At 51.8% G+C, this 18,853-nt stretch overlaps 2 protein-coding genes across 4 annotated transcripts in view; both read right to left on the reverse strand.

Annotated features, from left to right (window-relative positions):
• Positions 1–1,253: 1,253 nt before the first annotated feature.
• BHLHA15 (basic helix-loop-helix family member a15) lies at positions 1,254–3,489 on the reverse strand. The gene is made up of 2 exons (XM_059897845.1): positions 3,445–3,489; positions 1,254–2,765 (listed from the first exon to the last, which is right to left on the reverse strand). The coding sequence occupies exon 2, from the start codon at positions 2,709–2,711 to the stop codon at positions 2,154–2,156; it is 558 nt and encodes a 185-aa protein (XP_059753828.1). The 5' UTR covers positions 2,712–2,765; positions 3,445–3,489; the 3' UTR covers positions 1,254–2,153.
• Positions 3,490–5,101: 1,612 nt separating this feature from the next.
• The window catches only part of LMTK2 (lemur tyrosine kinase 2), an 86,375-nt gene continuing 72,623 nt past the window's right edge, over positions 5,102–18,853 (reverse strand). For all 3 annotated transcript variants that reach the window (XM_059896627.1, XM_059896626.1, XM_059896625.1), the window contains exons 12-14: positions 10,117–10,249; positions 9,631–9,873; positions 5,102–8,746 (exon numbers count right to left, since the gene is read on the reverse strand). In XM_059896627.1, coding sequence (XP_059752610.1) covers positions 8,718–8,746; positions 9,631–9,873; positions 10,117–10,249 — 405 coding nt within the window. In that variant the 3' untranslated portion in view covers positions 5,102–8,717. The remainder of the gene's footprint in view (positions 8,747–9,630; positions 9,874–10,116; positions 10,250–18,853) is intronic.

Consider the following 18,853-nt stretch of genomic DNA (forward strand, 5'->3'; position numbering starts at 1 on the left):
TCTCGCGGGACAGAAGCGTCCAGCCTGGGCTTGGAGTCCAAGACGAGGGTCGACGGAGCGGACCTGGCAGCAGGCTCACCAGACCTGTCCCCTCACCACCCCCTTCCCCATATTCGATACCCCAAAACTGGACTGGGACCTTTAAGGCTCCTTTGTGATGTGGCCACGGGGCAGGCAAGTGCCCTCCAGCCTCGGGTGGAAAAGACTGCACATCTAGGCCCAGGCAACCCTCTGGGAAGCAGAGGGGGTGCAGATGCCAGTTTGGGACAGAGGGACAGAGTCACAAAGGCTGTTGTCCTGCAAGGTGGTGATCCACAGGCCCCTGGTCACCAGGCACGGGCTCCTGGACGGAGCTTCTGCTGGGCACACCCCACCCCAGGCTTTCGGCTCAGTTTGCCGGCTCATTCGGCAAGTTCAGGGACGCGCTGAGCCCTGCTCTGGCCTCAGCTCGGCCAGAACAAGGGGCACCAGGCTTGCAGGCCTCCCTCTCCTAACACGGGCCGTGTGGGCCCCATCTGTCCCGAGCTCAGAGTTGCCCTCAATCTCGGTTCCCATTGGTGGGCCCCTGACCACTGACCTTCCCGCGTGGCCACCCCTGGGGGGCAGGCCAGGACACCTGGGGTCCCCCCACCCATGCTGAAGGTCGGCTGGGGCGACGGGGCCAGGGCCAGACCAGGCCTCCGGGGGCCACCAGGCACTGGGGCCTAGCGCCGGGGGTGTTGGGGGGGCCTGGGGTGTCGGCTGGTGTCTGACCTGGAAAGTTGGGACTGAAGCACCTCATGGCTCTTTCCAGGGGTGCCACCTGCTGTCCTTGACGAGGCCAGGGCTGACGCCAAGCTGGGTGGGGCGTTACGTGGCCGGGGCCGGGACTGCCGGGGCGGGAGGGTGAGGCTGTACACGGAGGCTGGGTCCTCAGCTGCGGCAGCCCCGCTCCCAGCCTGGCTCAGCCCCACGCAGAGCATGCAGAGGCGCCTGGCCCCCGACGGCTCTGCGGCAGGTCTGGGCACGGGGAACCCGGCCCCACGTGCCAGGCCAGCTCCAGCCTCTCCACAGCCCTGTGGCTGGGCTTCCTGCCCGAGATGCAGAGGGCCCTGTCCCCTCCCCATGTTGGCCGTGGGCAGCCGGACAAGGGAGAGGAGTTGCCAGCAGGGTTGAGAGCAAAGTCACCAAGCCTGTCAGAGCCAGCAGGGCGGGAACGCCGCAGAAGGAAGCGTGGCCCGAGGCGGTGGGGACCTGCCAAGCTTCAGTCCCGTCTTTAAGGAGCAGCACCCGCTGGGGGAGGGGAGCCCGTGCCACCCCAGGCTCCTCCCCGCAGGGCCCCCAAGTGCAACCAGGACCCGAGAACATCTTGAGGTCTGTCAGACCACCCTCTGCCACTTACATGACCGCAAACACGACAATGAGCAGCAAACCTGGGTGGGACCCCGAGGGAGGCCTGGGGACAGACCCTCTCCCTGCAGGAGACCCCTGACCGCTCCGGGGAACCACGGCCTAGCAGCCTCTCTGCCCGACCCCCCAGCCCCGTCTCCGGTACCCTCGGTGCCGGGCCGCAGACCCTCCACGGTCAGGAGCCCCACCCGCAGGTGGGAGCAAAGACCCCAGCCCCTCTCCGCGACAAGGTTCCTTCAGAATTAATGGGAGGGGACCTGACTGGGGCTTCTCCCCGACAGATGCTGAACTGGACACTCCAAGCACCTCTGCTCAGCCCCACTCCCCTCGACGCCGCGGGCTTTGTTTGCTCCGTGCCTCAGTTTACCCCGAACGAGGAGGCTACGGGGCAGGTTGGGGGAGGCCCCTCCCTGGGCCTGGGCCTGGGACCGGGCCTGAGCAGTAACTGGGGAACTTACCCAAGCAAACCTTTGCGTGGAATCTCCCCTCACCTCGGGAGGCAGCGGGAGTGAAGAGGAGTTAGTGACAAGGGCCGGCCAGCTCCGGCCTAGACGATGACGAAGCAGGTCCTGGGACCCTGTGGAGGCATGGGCCTCATGCTGCCCCGAGCCGTGGCCTCCACCAGGCCACTCCCCGGTCTTGTCCCTGGGCCCTGGGACGTGCCCAGGGCTGCGCTGAGAGTGCAGGGGAACGGAGCCGCGGGGCGCGGAGGGCCCAGGGCTGGGAGGAGCAGGCCGGGCCGCTGACCCGGGCGGGGCGGCGCGCTAGGAGCCCTCGCGGAAGCTGTGGATCTGCGTGGAGAACTTCTGCAGGTGGCCCTCGGGCGGGGCCTCGGAGGCCCCGAGCGCGCCCCGGGCCGCCGGCTGCGGCTGCTGGTAGTGCTGGCAGAGCTTGGGGACGGGCCCGTCCAGGCCCGGGAGGCGGCCGCTGGACATGGTCAGGATGGTGGCGGTCAGCGACTTGATGTAGTTCTTGGCCAGCGTGAGCGTCTCGATCTTGGAGAGCTTCTTGTCGGCGCGCACGTGCGGGATGACCTCGCGCAGCGCCTGGAAGGCGTTGTTGAGCTTGTGCATGCGCTGCCGCTCCCGCTCGTTGCTCTCCAGCCGCCGCTGGACGCTGCTCTCCCGCCGGCTCCCCGGCCCCGGCCGCCGGCGCCCGCCCTCCGCCCGCGCCCCCTGCGCGCGCGCCCTCCGGCTCCGCAGAGCCTTGGCCGCGTCTGGCCCCGAGCCCGGCGGTGGCCTGTCGGGCGTCCGCTCCCCTGGGGTGGCTTCTGGGTCTTGCGGGGGCGCCCGGCGCCGGGGAGGCCGGCTCTTGGTCTTCATGGCTCCAGACTGGTGGTCCTGGGGGTGGTGGCTCTGAGGGGGGCGCCTTTGGAGCTGAAATCCAGAACACAGGCCACCCCGCGGTCACTCGGCAGGCCAGTGGACGCTCAGGGCAGCTGTCCCCAGTGGCGGCTGCCCAGCTGGTGCACAGTGACGCCAGGGTCCTTCCCAGTCACTCGCAGGGCCCTGAGCTGACCCCACCCCCACCCCCCATGCCCCTATTTGACCTTACACTGACCCCTCAGACCTTTCCCTGGTCTGGTGGCCCCCTCTCCCCCTGGGTGACACGTATTGACCCCTGGACCTTTCTCCGGCCCCATGCCCCTCACCGCCTCCTGAGTGCCTCCTGAGCTTAGGTGGCCGTTGACACCCGCGCCCAGAGGCGCGGCCCCATCCTAGCCCAGGGCAGGCCCTCTGCCCGAGGCTGCACTACCTCCTGGTCGCCTGGACGGACAGGCACCAACTCCGGCCACCACACTCACCGTCCTGCCCCACTGGACGTCACACATGCAGGGACAACACTGGTGCCAGAATGGCTGTGGACGTGAGGCGGCCGTCGGAGGTCAGAGGTGGACGGTGGCCAGAGCCCGCCGCAGTCCCCAGGCCCAACACGTGGATGGCCGCGGCCAGAGCTCGAGACCCGGACCCCCCACCCAGGTTTCCCTCCAGACGCCACCCGGCCCTGCCCCAGGGTCCTCTCCCCGCCGCCCCACCCGCACCCCACCCCCGTTACCTGGGGATCCGTGGCCGCACGCGCTGGGGCTGCCCACGGGGGACAAGGACACGTCGCTTTAGGCGCCGCGGGCGGGGCGGCGGCCGCATGTAAATGAGCCCGTGGGGCGGGCGCGGGGCGGGGCCGGAGTCCGCGTGTCCCCGCCCCGCGGCGGGGGCGGGGCGCACCTGCGGGCTGGGGACCTGGGGCCCCTCCCCGCCCGCGAAGGGTTCCCGGGCCGCCTCCCCGCCCGGCGCAGGCCCCCCGGAGCCAGTTCCGCGGGCCTCGCCGCCAGCCGGCCGGCGCGGAGGGGAAGCACCTGGCCGCCGCACCTGGCCTTGGGGTTAAGGCTCAGCACACGGAGCCAAAGTCGGATTCGTGGAAAAGCCGTTTTGCAGTAATACGGGTTTCTCAAACGGGCGGCGGCCACAGCCCCGAAGAGCAGTAGCCCAGGCACCCCGCGCCCTCACCCCGCGTTTCGGGAGGGCCCTGCAGCACCGGGGGCTTGAGGACCCGACGCCGCCACGCCCGCGGCGCCGCGCCAGGTGCGAGCGGGCGGAGCCCTGCCCGGGGAGCACCTGCCCGGCCGCCTGTGGGCAGCTCACCGAGAAATAACTGGTCATCGGTTTTAGGAGGTCCCCAGGGGCGAGAGGCAGCTCGAGCTCAAAACCGGCTGCCACCCACCTGCTTTACTTCATCGTCCCCTGCCTGTTTCCTCACCTTTGACCGGAGCACTCTAAGGCGTTAAAAGCAGCAACTGCACAGGGGTCTTGGGGGCTGATGGGAGGCACTGGAGTGCAGCAGGACCCGCGGTGGCACACGGGCCTGGGCTCCCACCGGCTCCGGCCCCGCAGGCCCAGGGTCTGCGCTGCCCCCCGCGCTTCCCCCGGACACTGCCACTCGCTGCCTGTCTTGGGCTCTGGGAATGGGAGTTCACAGGTCTCCTCCATCTACTCGCTGAGGGTCACTCTGCAGTTGGTGTAACCTGAGCTGGGGCCAGGCCCCTATTTTGGTACAAGGAGGCCCATTTCCCTGCCTGTGACAGCTGGGACCAGGACAGCAAGGAGGGGACACTCGGGGAACAGAAAGGCTGGTTTTGAGCTGATTAGCCTCTGGGCTTAGCGCTCCTTCGAGGCTGGATCTCAGAAATTAAAATGCTTCTGGGACTTCCCTGGTGGTGCAGTGGCTATGACTCCGCGCTCCCGCTCCCAATGCAGGGGGCCGGAGTTCAGTCCCTGGTCAGGGAACTAGATCCCACATGCGTGCCGCAACTACGAAGCCCGCACGCCCCAGTGAAGATCCTGTACACGGCAACGAAGATCCCGCGTGCCACAACTAAGACTCGGTGCAGCCAAATAAGTAAATAAATACTAAAAAAAAAACAAAACACGAAAATGCTTCTGAAATTCATCAATAAGTCCAAAGGTTTGAATTACAGGTACACTTCATGGCAGCGCAAACAGTCCGTGCTAGTTTTCCGGTGATTATGCAAATCTTCGTGTTCTCGGGAGCGTGGGGTTTAGGTCTGTCACAGAAAAGGGCATCCCATCTCTAGAGACCAGGGCAGTGAGTGACCCAGGGCTGCAGGCTCCAAGCACCCACAGTGGGGCAGTGCCAGACCGCCCACCCCAGGCCTTACACCGTGGAAAACACACAGAATCAATGCGGTAACAGAATCTATAAATATATAACTATATTTATTTTGAATATTAAATAGTTTTTAAATTACAAGCAGTTTATTGAATCACACTATGCATCAATATACAGTAAAAATCTTACAATTTAAAAATGTACACGATTTAAACTGAAAGTTCATTAACTATTATAGTGCCGTGAACCTCTTACAACTGTGTTAAAGCACAACAGGGAAACCTGGGAGGTGGGATGGCCCCATGCGTCCTCATTTGCGGCTGGAATGAAGCAGTGTGGGTACTCACAGCGGGCTGCTGTTACCGTCTATCTACGCCTGTGCCAACTTGAACTTAACCATGTTCCAGCCATTCAAATAACAGGTCGTTGGTGATTCAATACTGTCCATGCATCTTTTAAGAATTAATTTACATACTAAAGAGAGTTTTCCTTTTTGATAGCCAAAGCTTGAGCCAACCCCGCTACTACTTAGGAACGTTGTTTTTGAGATTTACGTCTGAAGTAACTGTGTACACCCACTCTTATTTTAAGGCTACTTCTCCTAAGGCTAATATCTTGAAGCCCCTCGTAACTGAAGCCCGGCATCTCCAGCCTCACACTTGGTTCGCTTCTGGAATTTTCAGATGACGGGCTGAGTACAGTAAAACCAGGAGCTGCCTCCCTTGCACCTGGGCCCTCAGGACAAACGTACAGAAAGTCATTAACCCCACAAACACCCTGTGGAAAGTGTTAATAAAACAGGCTTTGAAAGCGGTTTCAGGCAGCAAGACATACAAAGACCTTTCTTAGATAAACCCATTTTCATAGAAACAATCGCCTGTACACTCAAAAATAGAACAGATACTCTGTTCTCCATTCAGCTTCCTGGAGCTTCTTCACCCTTAAGATGAATGGCTTCTTACCCAGACGCACAGTCCAAGTTTCAGAAGGATTTTGGGGGAGCACTTTTTCTACATTGCTCTTACTGGCTTATGACCAAGTCCTTTGATAACACAAATTAACATCTAGCTAGGAAGGAGATGAAGGTTAGATTATTTTTATTGTAGGACTTGAGATACGTAAACTCCACCAAAGTAAGACAGATCCCAAAGGAGGCCAGGAAATATCGTTGTGAACCAGGTATGACAAACCTCACCCACATTATCTAGAGAATTCCACTGATATTATTTCATTGTGTAACTTATTAGAACAAAAGCGGTTTAAAAACCCACTACCGGTAACCGAGTGAAAGGAAAACTGAAACAAACAACAAAGCACATGCTGACATTTCAAAAATGGGCAGAAAATTTTAATCTACATAATTTCTTGTGTATTGCTTGAGATTTCAAAAGAACATGTTAATTCCCATGTTTATTATAAATATAAAATCTTCCCGACCATGCAACATCACACTAAGACCCACTACTCCAACCCAGCCCCACCCCTAGCTCCCTGTATAAAATGTTTTTGGCAATTCATTATCAGAGTGATGTAGACCTTAAAATAAATTAAAATGGGAATTATGTTGTTAAAAATCTCCTTAATCATAGTGAAAAATGTACAGCCCCAAAGCATCAATAAATTTACCACAGGCTGACTGTATAAGAAGACTCTCTAGTCTATGGATCTACTTGATTTTAGTCATTAGACCTGAACTCCATAAACCTGTAAATTTAAAAAAACTAGTGTAACTGCCTCTCATTTTTCTTTTAACCAAGACCGGTAGATGTAAAACTTCAGAAAACTCTGGAAGTCTCCACAGCAAGAAATTGAGAGTTATGACAGTTTTGGCAAAATCACCTCCTAATGCCCTGTTAACTGTGTTTTCAACATGCACGTCCCAGGGTCCGGCTCTGGCAGTGCTCTGTGCTCACACCGGGGGAGGGGAAGGGCGCCCCTGCCGCTCTGGAAAGTCATTGCTAGTATAAAAGGGGGCGAGCCAGAATTGATAACATAGGTCACAATTTACTACGTCAGCTCTAGCCGGCGCACACACCTGCATCGGGTCCCCAAGTCCCCGTGACCGATGTCCTGCAGCCCCAGGCGGGCCTGGCGGGTCATCCCAGACTCTCGCTCGAGTCGGGAAAGCATGTCAGCACCGGAAACCCCTGGGGTTGAGGGGCTGGTGTGCGGGGACCCAGCCCCAAGGCCCCACCCTACACACTGGCTGCCACGCTGCTGGCAGAGCAGAGCTCGAGGGCCGCAGAGTGACGTCAGCTTTTTATTACCAACACCCGACACCTGCCAACGTCGTGAGGCTGCTCTGGACACGCTTGGTCCTTTCACGCAGAAGGGGAGGGTCAGTGCAGATGAGGCGTCTGGGGGCGACGGCCACTCGGGCTGCCCGAGGGCCCGACCAAGAGGACGTGCTGGCTGTGGAGGCTCCTCCGTCGTCCTCAAGGCTGCGGGACGTAGTGTATTGCCTCGGTTACAGCGGCCAGCCGCACATGGACGGGACACGATCCGGACTGGCTCTGGGGGCTATGAGAAGCTCAGCACCTCAAGGGCACAGACAGAAGGAACTCAAACCGTCCTTGGCCCCCAGGGCCCTCTGTGGAGCAGCTTCTATGCTCCTGAAGGAAGGAGTGACCACACAAGGGCCCTGAAGCCACCGCCGTCTGCGCTTCTAGAAACCAAGCGGAAGAGCCAGCTCTGAGGGGAAGTGACTTGGGGCCCAGCTGGGAGGAGGCCTCGTGGCCCCTGGGGACAACGGGGGGACCTGGATGTTCCAACCAAGCCGAGCTCAGGGAACCACCTGTCGATTTGTACCAAAAGGGTTTTTTAAAAGTTGGGGGAGGGGCGGGTGGGAGAATCACACAGAGGGGCTGCAAGACCCGTCAGCCCCTCAGAGGAGCCTCAACTGCAACAGGGAAAAAGCCACCTTAGAGGGAAGAGACAGAAACGTGTTTCATTCCATCAGCCAAACAGAGCAGTCTTCCTGGACTCATCAAAAATATTTCCTACAAGAACATAAAACACTAACATTCAGAATCATTTATCATTTACGAAAGAGTACCATATGTACAATTCCAACAATTTCTAAAGACAGCGTAACACTCAAAATACTTAAGTTTTACAAGTACCATGCAGAGCAAACAAACTATAAAACAGAAGAAAAAAAAATCAAACTAGTGGATAGCACCAGCTTGACCTGCCTTACTTTCCTTGAATAATTTAAGATTCTGTACAATATCAGGGACTCTGAGGACATTTACCCGCAGTGCAATCACAGAAAGCAAGTAGTGATTTCCTTAAAAACAATAAATATGGCTCACTGGGGCCAATCCCATCGTGGTCCTCGGGGACCTGTGCGTGGATGGGACGCACAGGGGCGGACGCGGAGAACACCCCACGCGGGAACCAGAAACCGCCCGGAGACGACAGCCCCCCCATGCCGGCCAGGCTCCGGCTCCCCGCGGACGGCAGGAGCGCGGGCCCTTCCAGCGAGCGGGGCGGCGAGGGCAGCAAATAGCTCTGGACGAGCTGGACGAGCTGGAACAGCTGGGAGACCACGCCTGGGCCGGGCGTCCCGCCGCGCCGCTCCCTCGGCCTCCTGAGTCCTCCTCCCCGTCCCGTGTCAGCAGCTGTCGAGTGGGCGCCGCTGGGCAGCCGGGAACAACGCCGCCGCCGGGGAGCCGCCTGGGCCCGAGGTGCCTCAGCATCACCTAATCTTTTTCCCCGTCTTCGCTGCTTCCTGTTAGGAGAGAGCAAGCAAGGCTGTGTTTTAAAACGATCATCACAGATAAAAGCAGTGTGGACGGCGTCTGAGCTTCGCTGCAGAAAGAGGAACTGGAGCCAGAAGTGTGGCTCTCAGCTACCTGCCCGGCCGCTCGCCGCTTCCTGCGACAGCAGCACCTGCCAGGCTCTCTCGCAGACACATCTGCGCGGCTCACACGCTGCTCAATGCCAATGCTTTGGGCGCGGGAGAGAGTTGGCTCTGAGCCCCACACATCTGCCCCCGACAGATCATTAGGTCATGGGCATTATCTAATCGGCACAATTAAACCCAGGACAAACACAAATAAAAGCCTTTATATTTCGCAGTTATTATTTGATCTGCAAACTTCACATCAAAAAAGTGTACCTATTAACATTTATCTTCAATCTAGTTGTGGGGAAAAAAGGGTCCATATGTTCAGATACCACTACTTCAAATGTGCCCGGCCCATGACCTCCCCCGGGCCTTCTGGTGGCACACGAAGACTAGGACTTAATGGCAAAATCAACATTCCCGGGGTAGGGCCAGAGCGCATTTGGGTTCAAGCCCGAAGTCAGGGCCAAGTGTTCTTTAGAGCATGAGCTTTCTGAAGAGCTGCTCCTCTGGGGGAAAGGAGGGGAGATGGGGGTTGGGGGCTAGCAGAAAAAAGGGAGAACGGAGAAGAAAGGTGGTGGAGCAGCCGCAGGGCCACCCGGCCCAGCAGGGCAGAGACGGAGCCCGGAGGTGGGCGGCGAGGCCCCGGAGCACGCTGTCAAGGCTGTGAGCTCTTCGTAAAGACTTGTACAACCTTCTCTGCCGACACCGGGAGAGCACCCCGTTCCCGGGCAGCCGGCCCTCCCCTGGCTCCGCGCCCTCCTCACCTCCCTGCTCCATGTCCGAGTCTGTGAGGTGCGTGAGAGAGAAGCTGGCGATGCTGGCGGGCGTGATGGAGAACCTGGAGTAGGGCGCCACGTGAGGCCAGCTGGGCTCCGTGCTCCGGGGCGGCGGCGGCGGGGAGAAGTACTTGGATGTCTGAAGGGAAGGTTTGGAGCTCAGGAGGTGACTCGTTGTCTTTGACATAAAAGGGTCCGGGGAGAAGTCATCATCCCATTCAAAGCCTCCACCTGGAAGTAAGAAATAAAAGTAACTCTCCTTTCATGACTTCGTTTTAAGGAACAGAGAGGGCAGTGCAGGCGTCCAGGTGGGCTCAGAGGGGCACAGACCACCCTGGGCACAGACGGCAGAGCTGCCCACCCCACCCCCCCGGGGTCAGAGGGGGTCTTTGAAAGCGACATGTGAAGTTATCCTCAGAAACAGCTCACATCACACTCATGTTTAGTTGCTTTTTAAACCTGCCAATGAGATACCTTCTTCATCAGTGGAACTTTCGGAATTCATGCACCTGCTCGGGTAGGGGGAGCCTGGCGACGGTGTGGGGCTGCTCAGCTCCGGCCCGCACGCCTCTCCTCCGCAGTGGCCCAGCTCTTTGGTTGGGGTCTCCTGAAAAGCCCAGCAGAAGTTCCCATCAGCGAGTGCCTGCTCTCAGGAGCCCTGGGGCAGGGGCCCTCGCTGACCATTTGTGACCTGTCCCTCCCACCCCTGGGGAAGGTGGGCCGGGAGTCCGCGCCCCATCTCTCCCGTGGAACAGGCTCTAAATCCTGGGCAGACACACAAAGCGGCCACAGGAGACCTCGGAGGAGGAGACGCAGCAGGCAGGTTGGGGAAGAGCGCTGGAGTCAAAGGACACCAAGCCATCGGTGAACCAACCCCACCCCTCCACCCCACCCCCGCCACGTGGGTTCTGGCTCCAGATGCAGGAAGGGGGGTCTTCTGATGCTTAGAAAGAGGAGAGGAAATTCCAGGGGTTTGCTTTTTTCCCCCTGTTCTCTTGCTCCCAGCCTAAGCAATCCTGGGTGACAGCAGCAGGGGTGGCAGGCACCTGTAATTCTGAGGGCGGTGAGCTTCCTCTCTGCCTGGAGAACCCACACGCCTTCTCCCTCTCTGTCCTCCCGCTGCGCAGCTGCACAGTGTACTGTGGTAACCCAAAGCCCAGCCTTCTGGCCAGAGGACCAAGAAGAGAAGGCCAAGAAACTGGACAGCCCAGGGAGAGGGGAGCTCAGAAAAGGGATCCCATCAAGTTGTTTATGAGCTCCCGGCTTACCCCCAGCTGCTCAGGGTAGATCTGACCCTAAACAGCACACCAAAGAGTTGAGAACTGAATTTCAGGGAGACCACTGCCATGGTCCAGTCTGGCCAGGGGATGGCACGTGCACAGGACAGGTTCACACAGCACAACAAAGGCTTTGAAAGGGGACCCCAATCCCCAGAAGGCTGGTTGGAACTTGTGACCTGAACCCAACTGGGTCAACGCCTTCTAAGAAGAAAATATCAACATTCTCCATAGAATCTAAACAAGGCACAGAATCAGATAAAATAATAAGGGTACAATCTAAAATTTCTCAGCAAACAAAGAATAAGGAAAACCTCAATTCCCAGGAGAAAAAACAATCAACAGATGCCAATGCCAAGATGTCCTTAGATGTTGGAATTACCTGAAAAAGACTATTATAAATATGCTCCTACAAAGTATGGGAAAACACACTGGAAATGAATGGAAAAGTCTCAGCAAAAGAATAGATAAAAATAACGAATTGTGGATTTCGGAACAGAAAAATACAATAACCAAAATTTAAAAACTCACTGGGTGGGCTCAATAGCAGGATGGACATGAGAGAGGACAGAATAAGTTAATGTGAAGTAGATCAACAGAAATGATCCAATCTGAACAACAGCAAAAGCAAACACTGGAGGGAAAGAAAAGAACAGAGCCTCAGGGCCTATACACTAGGATATTACCAAAAGGTGTAATGCTGGAGTCCCAGAAACAGAGAGACAGAGTGTGGTGAAGAAGAAAAGAAGAAACAATGGCTGAAAGCTTCTCAAATCTGGTGAAATACATAAAACTACAGGTTCAGGAAGCTTTGCAAACTTAAAATGAGATAAATACAAAGAAATCCATGCCTGTAATCCAGAAATCCATAATCATACTACTGAAAACCAAAGACAAAGAAAAAAACTCCTGAAAGCAGCCAGGGATAATGCTGAAAGAAAAGAACTATCACCTCAGAAATCTATGTTCAGAGAAAATATCCTTAAGAAATTAGTGTAAAATAAAGACACTCTCAGATGAAGAAAAACTAAGAGAATTTGTTAAAAAAAAAAAAAAAAGGCCACACAAACTTCTTCAAACAGAAGGGAAATGATAATAAAAAGGAACCTGGAACATCAGAAATGAAAAAAGAACAGTAGTAACTATCTGAGTGAATATAATACTATTCCTCACCTCTTCAGTTTCTTAAAACATGTTTGATGACTAGAAGTAAAGCATAGAGCACTGTGTGATGGGGTTTTTGATGAATAAACATATGACACATCAGACAACCTGAAGAAAAGGGATGGGGGGGATGAAGGGCCCACAGGGTACAGGGATTCTTATATTCCACTTGAAATGGTAAAACACTGATTCTAAGGAGGCTGTGAAAAGTTAAGTATGTACATTGTGATCCCAAGAACCACTCCAAAAACTACACTAAGAGAAGACGTATAGTAAGAAATGCAATAGATAAAAGGTAATTCTAAAAATTGTTCAAATTACCCAAAAGAAAGCAAAAAGAGGAAGAAAAGAAATAACAACCAGAGGAACAAACAGAAACACTGAATAAAATGGTGCACCTAAATCCAAATCCAAATAATTCTATTAAATGTAAGTGGCATAAAATACCAATTAAAAGATAAAAAGTTTCAGAATAGATTTTAAAAACCACCTATGTGCTATCCACAAGAAACTACTGTCAAGTACAGGGATGCAGGTACATATAAGGATGAAAAAAGAGACATCACACAAATACTACTCAAAAGAAAGCTGCAGTAGCTTTATGAATATCAGAGAAAGGAATAAAGAATGACATCATATAGTGACAAAAGGTCAATTCACCGAGAAGATATAATAATCTTAAATGTGTATGAAGCTAACAACAGAACTACAAAACAGATGAAGCAAAAACTGACAGAAATGAAAAGAGAAACAGACAAATCCATAATTATAGCCGGAGACTTCAACACTTCCCTCTCAGTAATAGACAGAACAAGTAGACAGAAAAATCAGCAACAATACAGAAGAAATGAACAACCAACTGCACCTGACATTTATAGAGCAATCCACCCACCAGAAGCAAAATACACACTCTTTCAGGTGCACATGGAACATTCACCAAGATAGACCATATCTTGGCTCTACAGCAAAATAACACATTTAAAGGAGTTGAAACCCTACAAAATATGTTCTCTGACCAAAATGGAATTACACTAGAAATCAGTAGCAGAAAGGTAAAAAAAAAATCTCCAACCCTTGGAAATTAAACAATATTTTTTATAAATAATCCGTGGGTCAAAGGAAAAGTCTCAAGGAAAATCAGAAAATGTGTTGAGGGACTTCCCTGGTGGCTCAGTGGTTAAGAATCTGCCTGCCAATGTAGGGGACACGGGTTCGAGCCCTGGTCCAGAAAGATCCCACATGCCGCGGAACAACTAAGCCCGTGTGCCACAACTACTGAGCCTGTGCTCTAGAGCCTGCGAGCCACAACTACTGAGCCCACGTGCCACAACTACTGAAGCCCGAGTGCCTAGAATCCGTGCTCTGCAACAAGAGAAGCCACCACAATGAGAAGACCGCACACCGCATCTACGAGTAGCCCCTGCTCACTGCAACTAGAGAAAGCCCGCATGCAGCAACGAAGACCCAACGCAGCCAAAAATAAAAAATTAATTAATGAATTAATTAATTATTTTAAAAAGTCAATCACGTTTCTATATACTGGCAAGGAGCAAATGGAAACCAAAATTTTTAAATTACCTTTTAAAGTAGCTCCCCAAGAAATAAAATACTTAGATATAAATCTAACAAAACACGCAGAGGATCTGTCTGCTGAAAACTACAAAACACTAAGAAGAACTGAATAAATGGAGAAACATACTGTGTTCATGAGTTGAAAGCCTCAACACAGTAAAGATGTCAATTCTCCCCAAACTATGCAACTCCCATCAAAATCCCAGTAGAATATTTTTGTGAACATAGAAAAGCAGCACACAGGCCCCCAGGCTCCCCGTCTGCCCCAGGACAGGCAGTCCACCTCACACCTCTGGGGGCTCCTGGCTGTAAGACTACGACCCAGGTGTCCCGAGCGGGGCTCTACACGGCCCCAAGGCCACACTGCCGAGCCCCGGCCCGTCGTTACAGCGACCAGCGCTGTGACGCATGGGACTGAGCTCAGAGCTCACCTGCCCTGTGACAGGCCGGAGGGCAACCGCGCGTCCCGTTCACTGCAAGGAAGCATCACTGTCCGCCATTTTGGCCTTGAGAACACTGTGCATCCGGAAGGGGCAGCGTGAGAGCTGAGGGTCAAACACCCCGCCAGGCTCATTTAGGGCCCACGAGAGGCACATGGGAGACCACCGATGTGGGGGGAAGCTAAGGAGACCCTGCGCGTGAAGTGCCGGCACCCAGACCGCTCACTCGCTGGGCCGTGATTTTACGAGAAAGTTGCTTTACATACAGTAAGTGTTCACCAAGCATCTGCTGAACCAACAGTGAAATAACCAAGACACAGAGCTGCCAAAACCCAGGAGTGCTCAGTTAAAACTCTGGAGTTAAGGTATTGAAACTACTCAAAAACAAAACTACTTCAAAACCAGCTCATTAAGCTGCACAGTAAGAGCAGGAGAAAATCTACCAGCCACCAGCCTGAACCAGCAGGTAGTTGTTACTACTCCAAGGAAACTGCATGGGACGCATGAGAAAACTAACTAGAGATCACAGAAAGAGAGATTTTCAGGACTTCATTCTGGACTTCACCCACTTTCCAACTTTCTCTACGACACTAAGCCTTCTCAAATCTCACAGCTATTAAGCATGTATGTCTTACACTTGATTTCTGTACCTTCATTCTCATGCCTTGAATCTTGGTCTTATGCCATCCTGCCCTGTCTTCTGAAGCCACCAAAACATCATCTCCCCCCAACGCAAAGTCGTCACACAAGTGCAGCCCTTCTGTAGCCCAGGCGGGGGCTTCCACGGGAGCTGAGTCCATCCCTCTGCTGCAACTAGACCCCCAGACATCTTCCCCAGCCCTCACCCACACTGCTCACGGCAAACACTTTGTAACTCTTTCTATCCCACCTACAGATCGTCTGCTCTGTGGTGAAGTCTCGTACAATTCAAGTTCACAGAGAAGGTGAAGAAAGGGATGCGTGAATTCGAACGACTGATAACAAAACACAAAATCTGGGGCCAGGTGATCCCGTCTCTCTTCCACTCTCAGTAAAAAAACGGCAAACCAGTTTCCTAGGCTCCCTGAGCCCTCAGGTTCTGAAGCTGGGATGTGTATAAGCATCCCGGCCCCTCTCACAGATCTGATGAATTGAGGTTGGGGCCAGGAGTCTACTTTTTCTTTTCCCAAACACTTACCTACCTCTACCCTCCCTGCCCCACATGCCACAGTTCAAATTTTTTTGAGCGACACCGTAGAAAGAGAACACACAGAAACGACAAAACGTAAAGTAACGAGCAACTGAAAGCAGACCCAGCCCCCAGGGAAGAGGCGGGGCAGCACCCAGGACCCCCATGGGTGTGGGCAGAGCCTCAAGCGTGGGGCCCAGGAGGCCCAAGGCTGAACGAGAGGCTGAGGTACCAAGGTCTCGGTTCCAAGGACTAAATACAAAGGGAGGGCAAGCAGATCAAAGAAGAAACCAACAAGGACTCCTACGCCTTCTGGAACGGGAGCTTCACTTACAATCCAGCTGAGTCAAGAAGCAAATTCAGAGAAGACTCAAATCAATAGAATTAGAAATGAAAAAGGAGAAGTAACCACTGACACTGCAGAAATACAAAAGATCATGAGAGATTACTACAAGCAACTCTACGCCAATAAAATGGACAACCTGGAAGAAATGGACAGATTCTTAGAAATGCACAAACTGCCGAGACTGAACCAGGAAGAAATAGAAAATATAAACAGACCAATCACAAGCACTGAAATTGAAACTGTGATTAAAAACCTTCCAACAAACAAAAGCCCAGGACCAGATGGCTTCACAGGTGAATTCTATCAAACATTTAGAGAAGAGCTAACACCTATCCTTCTCAAACTCTTCCAAAATATTGCAGAGGGAGGAACACTCCCAAACTCATTCTACGAGGCCACCATCACCCTGATACCAAAACCAGACAAAGATGTCACAAAGAAAGAAAACTGCAGGCCAATATCACTGATGAACATAGATGCAAAAATCCTCAACAAAATACTCGCAAACAGAATCCAACAGCACATTAAAAGGATCATACACCATGATCAGGTGGGGTTTATCCCAGGAATGCAAGGATTCTTCAATATACGCAAATCAATCAATGTGATACACCATATTAACAAACTGAAGGAGAAAAACCATATGATCATCTCAATAGATGCAGAGAAAGCTTTCGACAAAATTCAACACCCATTTCTGATAAAAGCCCTGCAGAAAGTAGGCATAGAGGGAACTTTCCTCAACATAATAAAGGCCATATATGACAAACCCACAGCCAACATTGTCCTCAATGGTGAAAAACTGAAACCATTTCCACTAAGATCAGGAACAAGACAAGGTTGCCCACTCTCACCACTATTATTCAACATAGTTTTGGAAGTGTTAGCCACAGCAATCAGAGAAGACAAAGAAATAAAAGGAATCCAAATCGGAAAAGAAGAAGTAAAGCTGTCACTGTTTGCAGATGACATGATACTATACATAGAGAATCCTAAAGATGCTACCAGAAAACTCCTAGAGCTAATCAATGAATTTGGTAAAGTAGCAGGATACAAAATTAATGCACAGAAATCTCTTGCATTTCTATACACTAATGACGAAAAATCTGAAAGTGAAATTAAGGAAACACTCCCGTTTACCATTGCAACAAAAAGAATAAAATATCTAGGAATAAACCTACCTAAGGAGACAAAAGACCTGTATGCAGAAAATTATAAGACACTGATGAAAGAAATTAAAGATGATACAAATAGATGGAAAGATATACCATGTTCCTGGATTGGAAGAATCAACATTGTGAAAATGACTCTACTACCCAAAGCAATCTACAGATTCAATGCAATCCCTATCAAACTACCACTGGCATTTTTCACAGAACTAGAACAAAAAATTTCACAATTTGTATGGAAACACAAAAGACCCCGAATAGCCAAAGCAATCTTGAGAACGAAAAATGGAGCTGGGGGAATCAGGCTCCCTGACTTCAGACTATATCACAAAGCTACAGTAATCAAGACAGTTTGGTACTGGCACAAAAACAGAAATATTGATCAATGGAACAGGATAGAAAGCCCAGAGATAAACCCACGCACATATGGTCACCTTATCTTTGATAAAGGAGGCAAGCATATACAGTGGAGAAAAGACAGCCTCTTCAATAAGTGGTGCTGGGAAAATTGGACAGGTACATGTAAAAGTATGAAATTAGAACACTCCCTGACACCATGCACAAAAATAAACTCAAAATGGATTAAAGACCTAAGTGTAAGACCAGACACTATCAAACTCTTAGAGGAAAACATAGGCAGAACACTCTATGACATACATCACAGCAAGATTCTTTTTGACCCAGCTCCCAGAGAAATGGAAATAAGAACACAAATAAACAAATGGGACCTAATGAAACTTAAAAGCTTTTGCACAGCAAAGGAAATCATAAACAAGACCAAAAGACAACCATCAGAATGGGAGAAAATATTTGCAAATGAAGCAACTGACAAAGGATTAATCTCCAAGATTTACAAGCAGCTCATGCAGCTCAATAACAAAAAAACGAACAACCCAATCCAAAAATGGGCAGAAGACCTAAATAGACATTTCTCCAAAGAAGATATACAGATGGCCTACAGACACATGAAAGAATGCTCAACATCATTAATCATTAGAGAAATGCAAATCAAAACTACAATGAGATATCATCTCACACCGGTCAGAATGGCCATCATCAAAAAATCTAGAAACAATAAATGCTGGAGAGGGTGTGGAGGAAAGGGAACTCTCTTGCACTGTTGGTGGGAATGTAAATTGATACAGCCACTATGGAGAACAGTATGGAGGTTCCTTAAAAAACTACAAATAGAACTACCATACGATCCAGCAATCCCACTACTGGGCATATACCCTGAGAAAACCATAGTTCAAAAAGAGTCATGTACCAAAATGTTCATTGCAGCTCTATTTACAATAGCCAGGACATGGAAGCAACCTAAATGTCCATCGACAGATGAATGGATAAAGAAGATGTGGCACATATATACAATGGAATATTACTCAGCCATAAAAAGAAATGAAATGGAGGTATTTGTAATGAGGTGGATGGAGTTAGAGTCTGTCATACAGAGTGAAGTAAGTCAGAAAGAGAAAAACAAATACAGTATGCTAACACATATATATGGAATCTAAGGGAAAAAAAAGCCATGAAGAACCTAGTGGCAAGACGGGAATAAAGACACAGACCTACTAGAGAATGGACTTGAGGATATGGGGAGGGGGTGGGGTGAGATGTGACAGGGTGAGAGAGTGTCATGGACATATATACACTACCAAATGTAAAATAGATAGCTAGTGGGAAGCAGCTGCATAGCACAGGGAGATCAGCTCGGTGCTTTGTGACCACCTAGAGGGGTGGGATGGGGAGGGTGGGAGGGAGGGAGATGCAAGAGGGAAGAGATATGGGAACATATTGTATATGTATAACTGATTAACTTTGTTATAAAGCAGAAGCTAACACACCATTGTAAGGCAATTATACTTCAATAAAGAGGTTTAAAAAAAAAAAAAAAAGAAGCAAATTCAAGGGCTACAAAGACTAGTCAACAAAGAACATTTAAAAAAAAAAAAAAAAAAGCTTGAATTGTAGGTTGCCTCATTTTTAAAGAAGCCGAAGGCTGGCCCCCTGAGTGGTGACAGCAGGCAGCCTGCCCAACCGCAGGGAGGAGGGCAGGGCCAGCCCCTGGCCGGGAG

This window comes from Balaenoptera ricei, chromosome 15 (genome assembly GCF_028023285.1).
Source record: "Balaenoptera ricei isolate mBalRic1 chromosome 15, mBalRic1.hap2, whole genome shotgun sequence".
Lineage (NCBI taxonomy): Eukaryota > Metazoa > Chordata > Mammalia > Artiodactyla > Balaenopteridae > Balaenoptera > Balaenoptera ricei.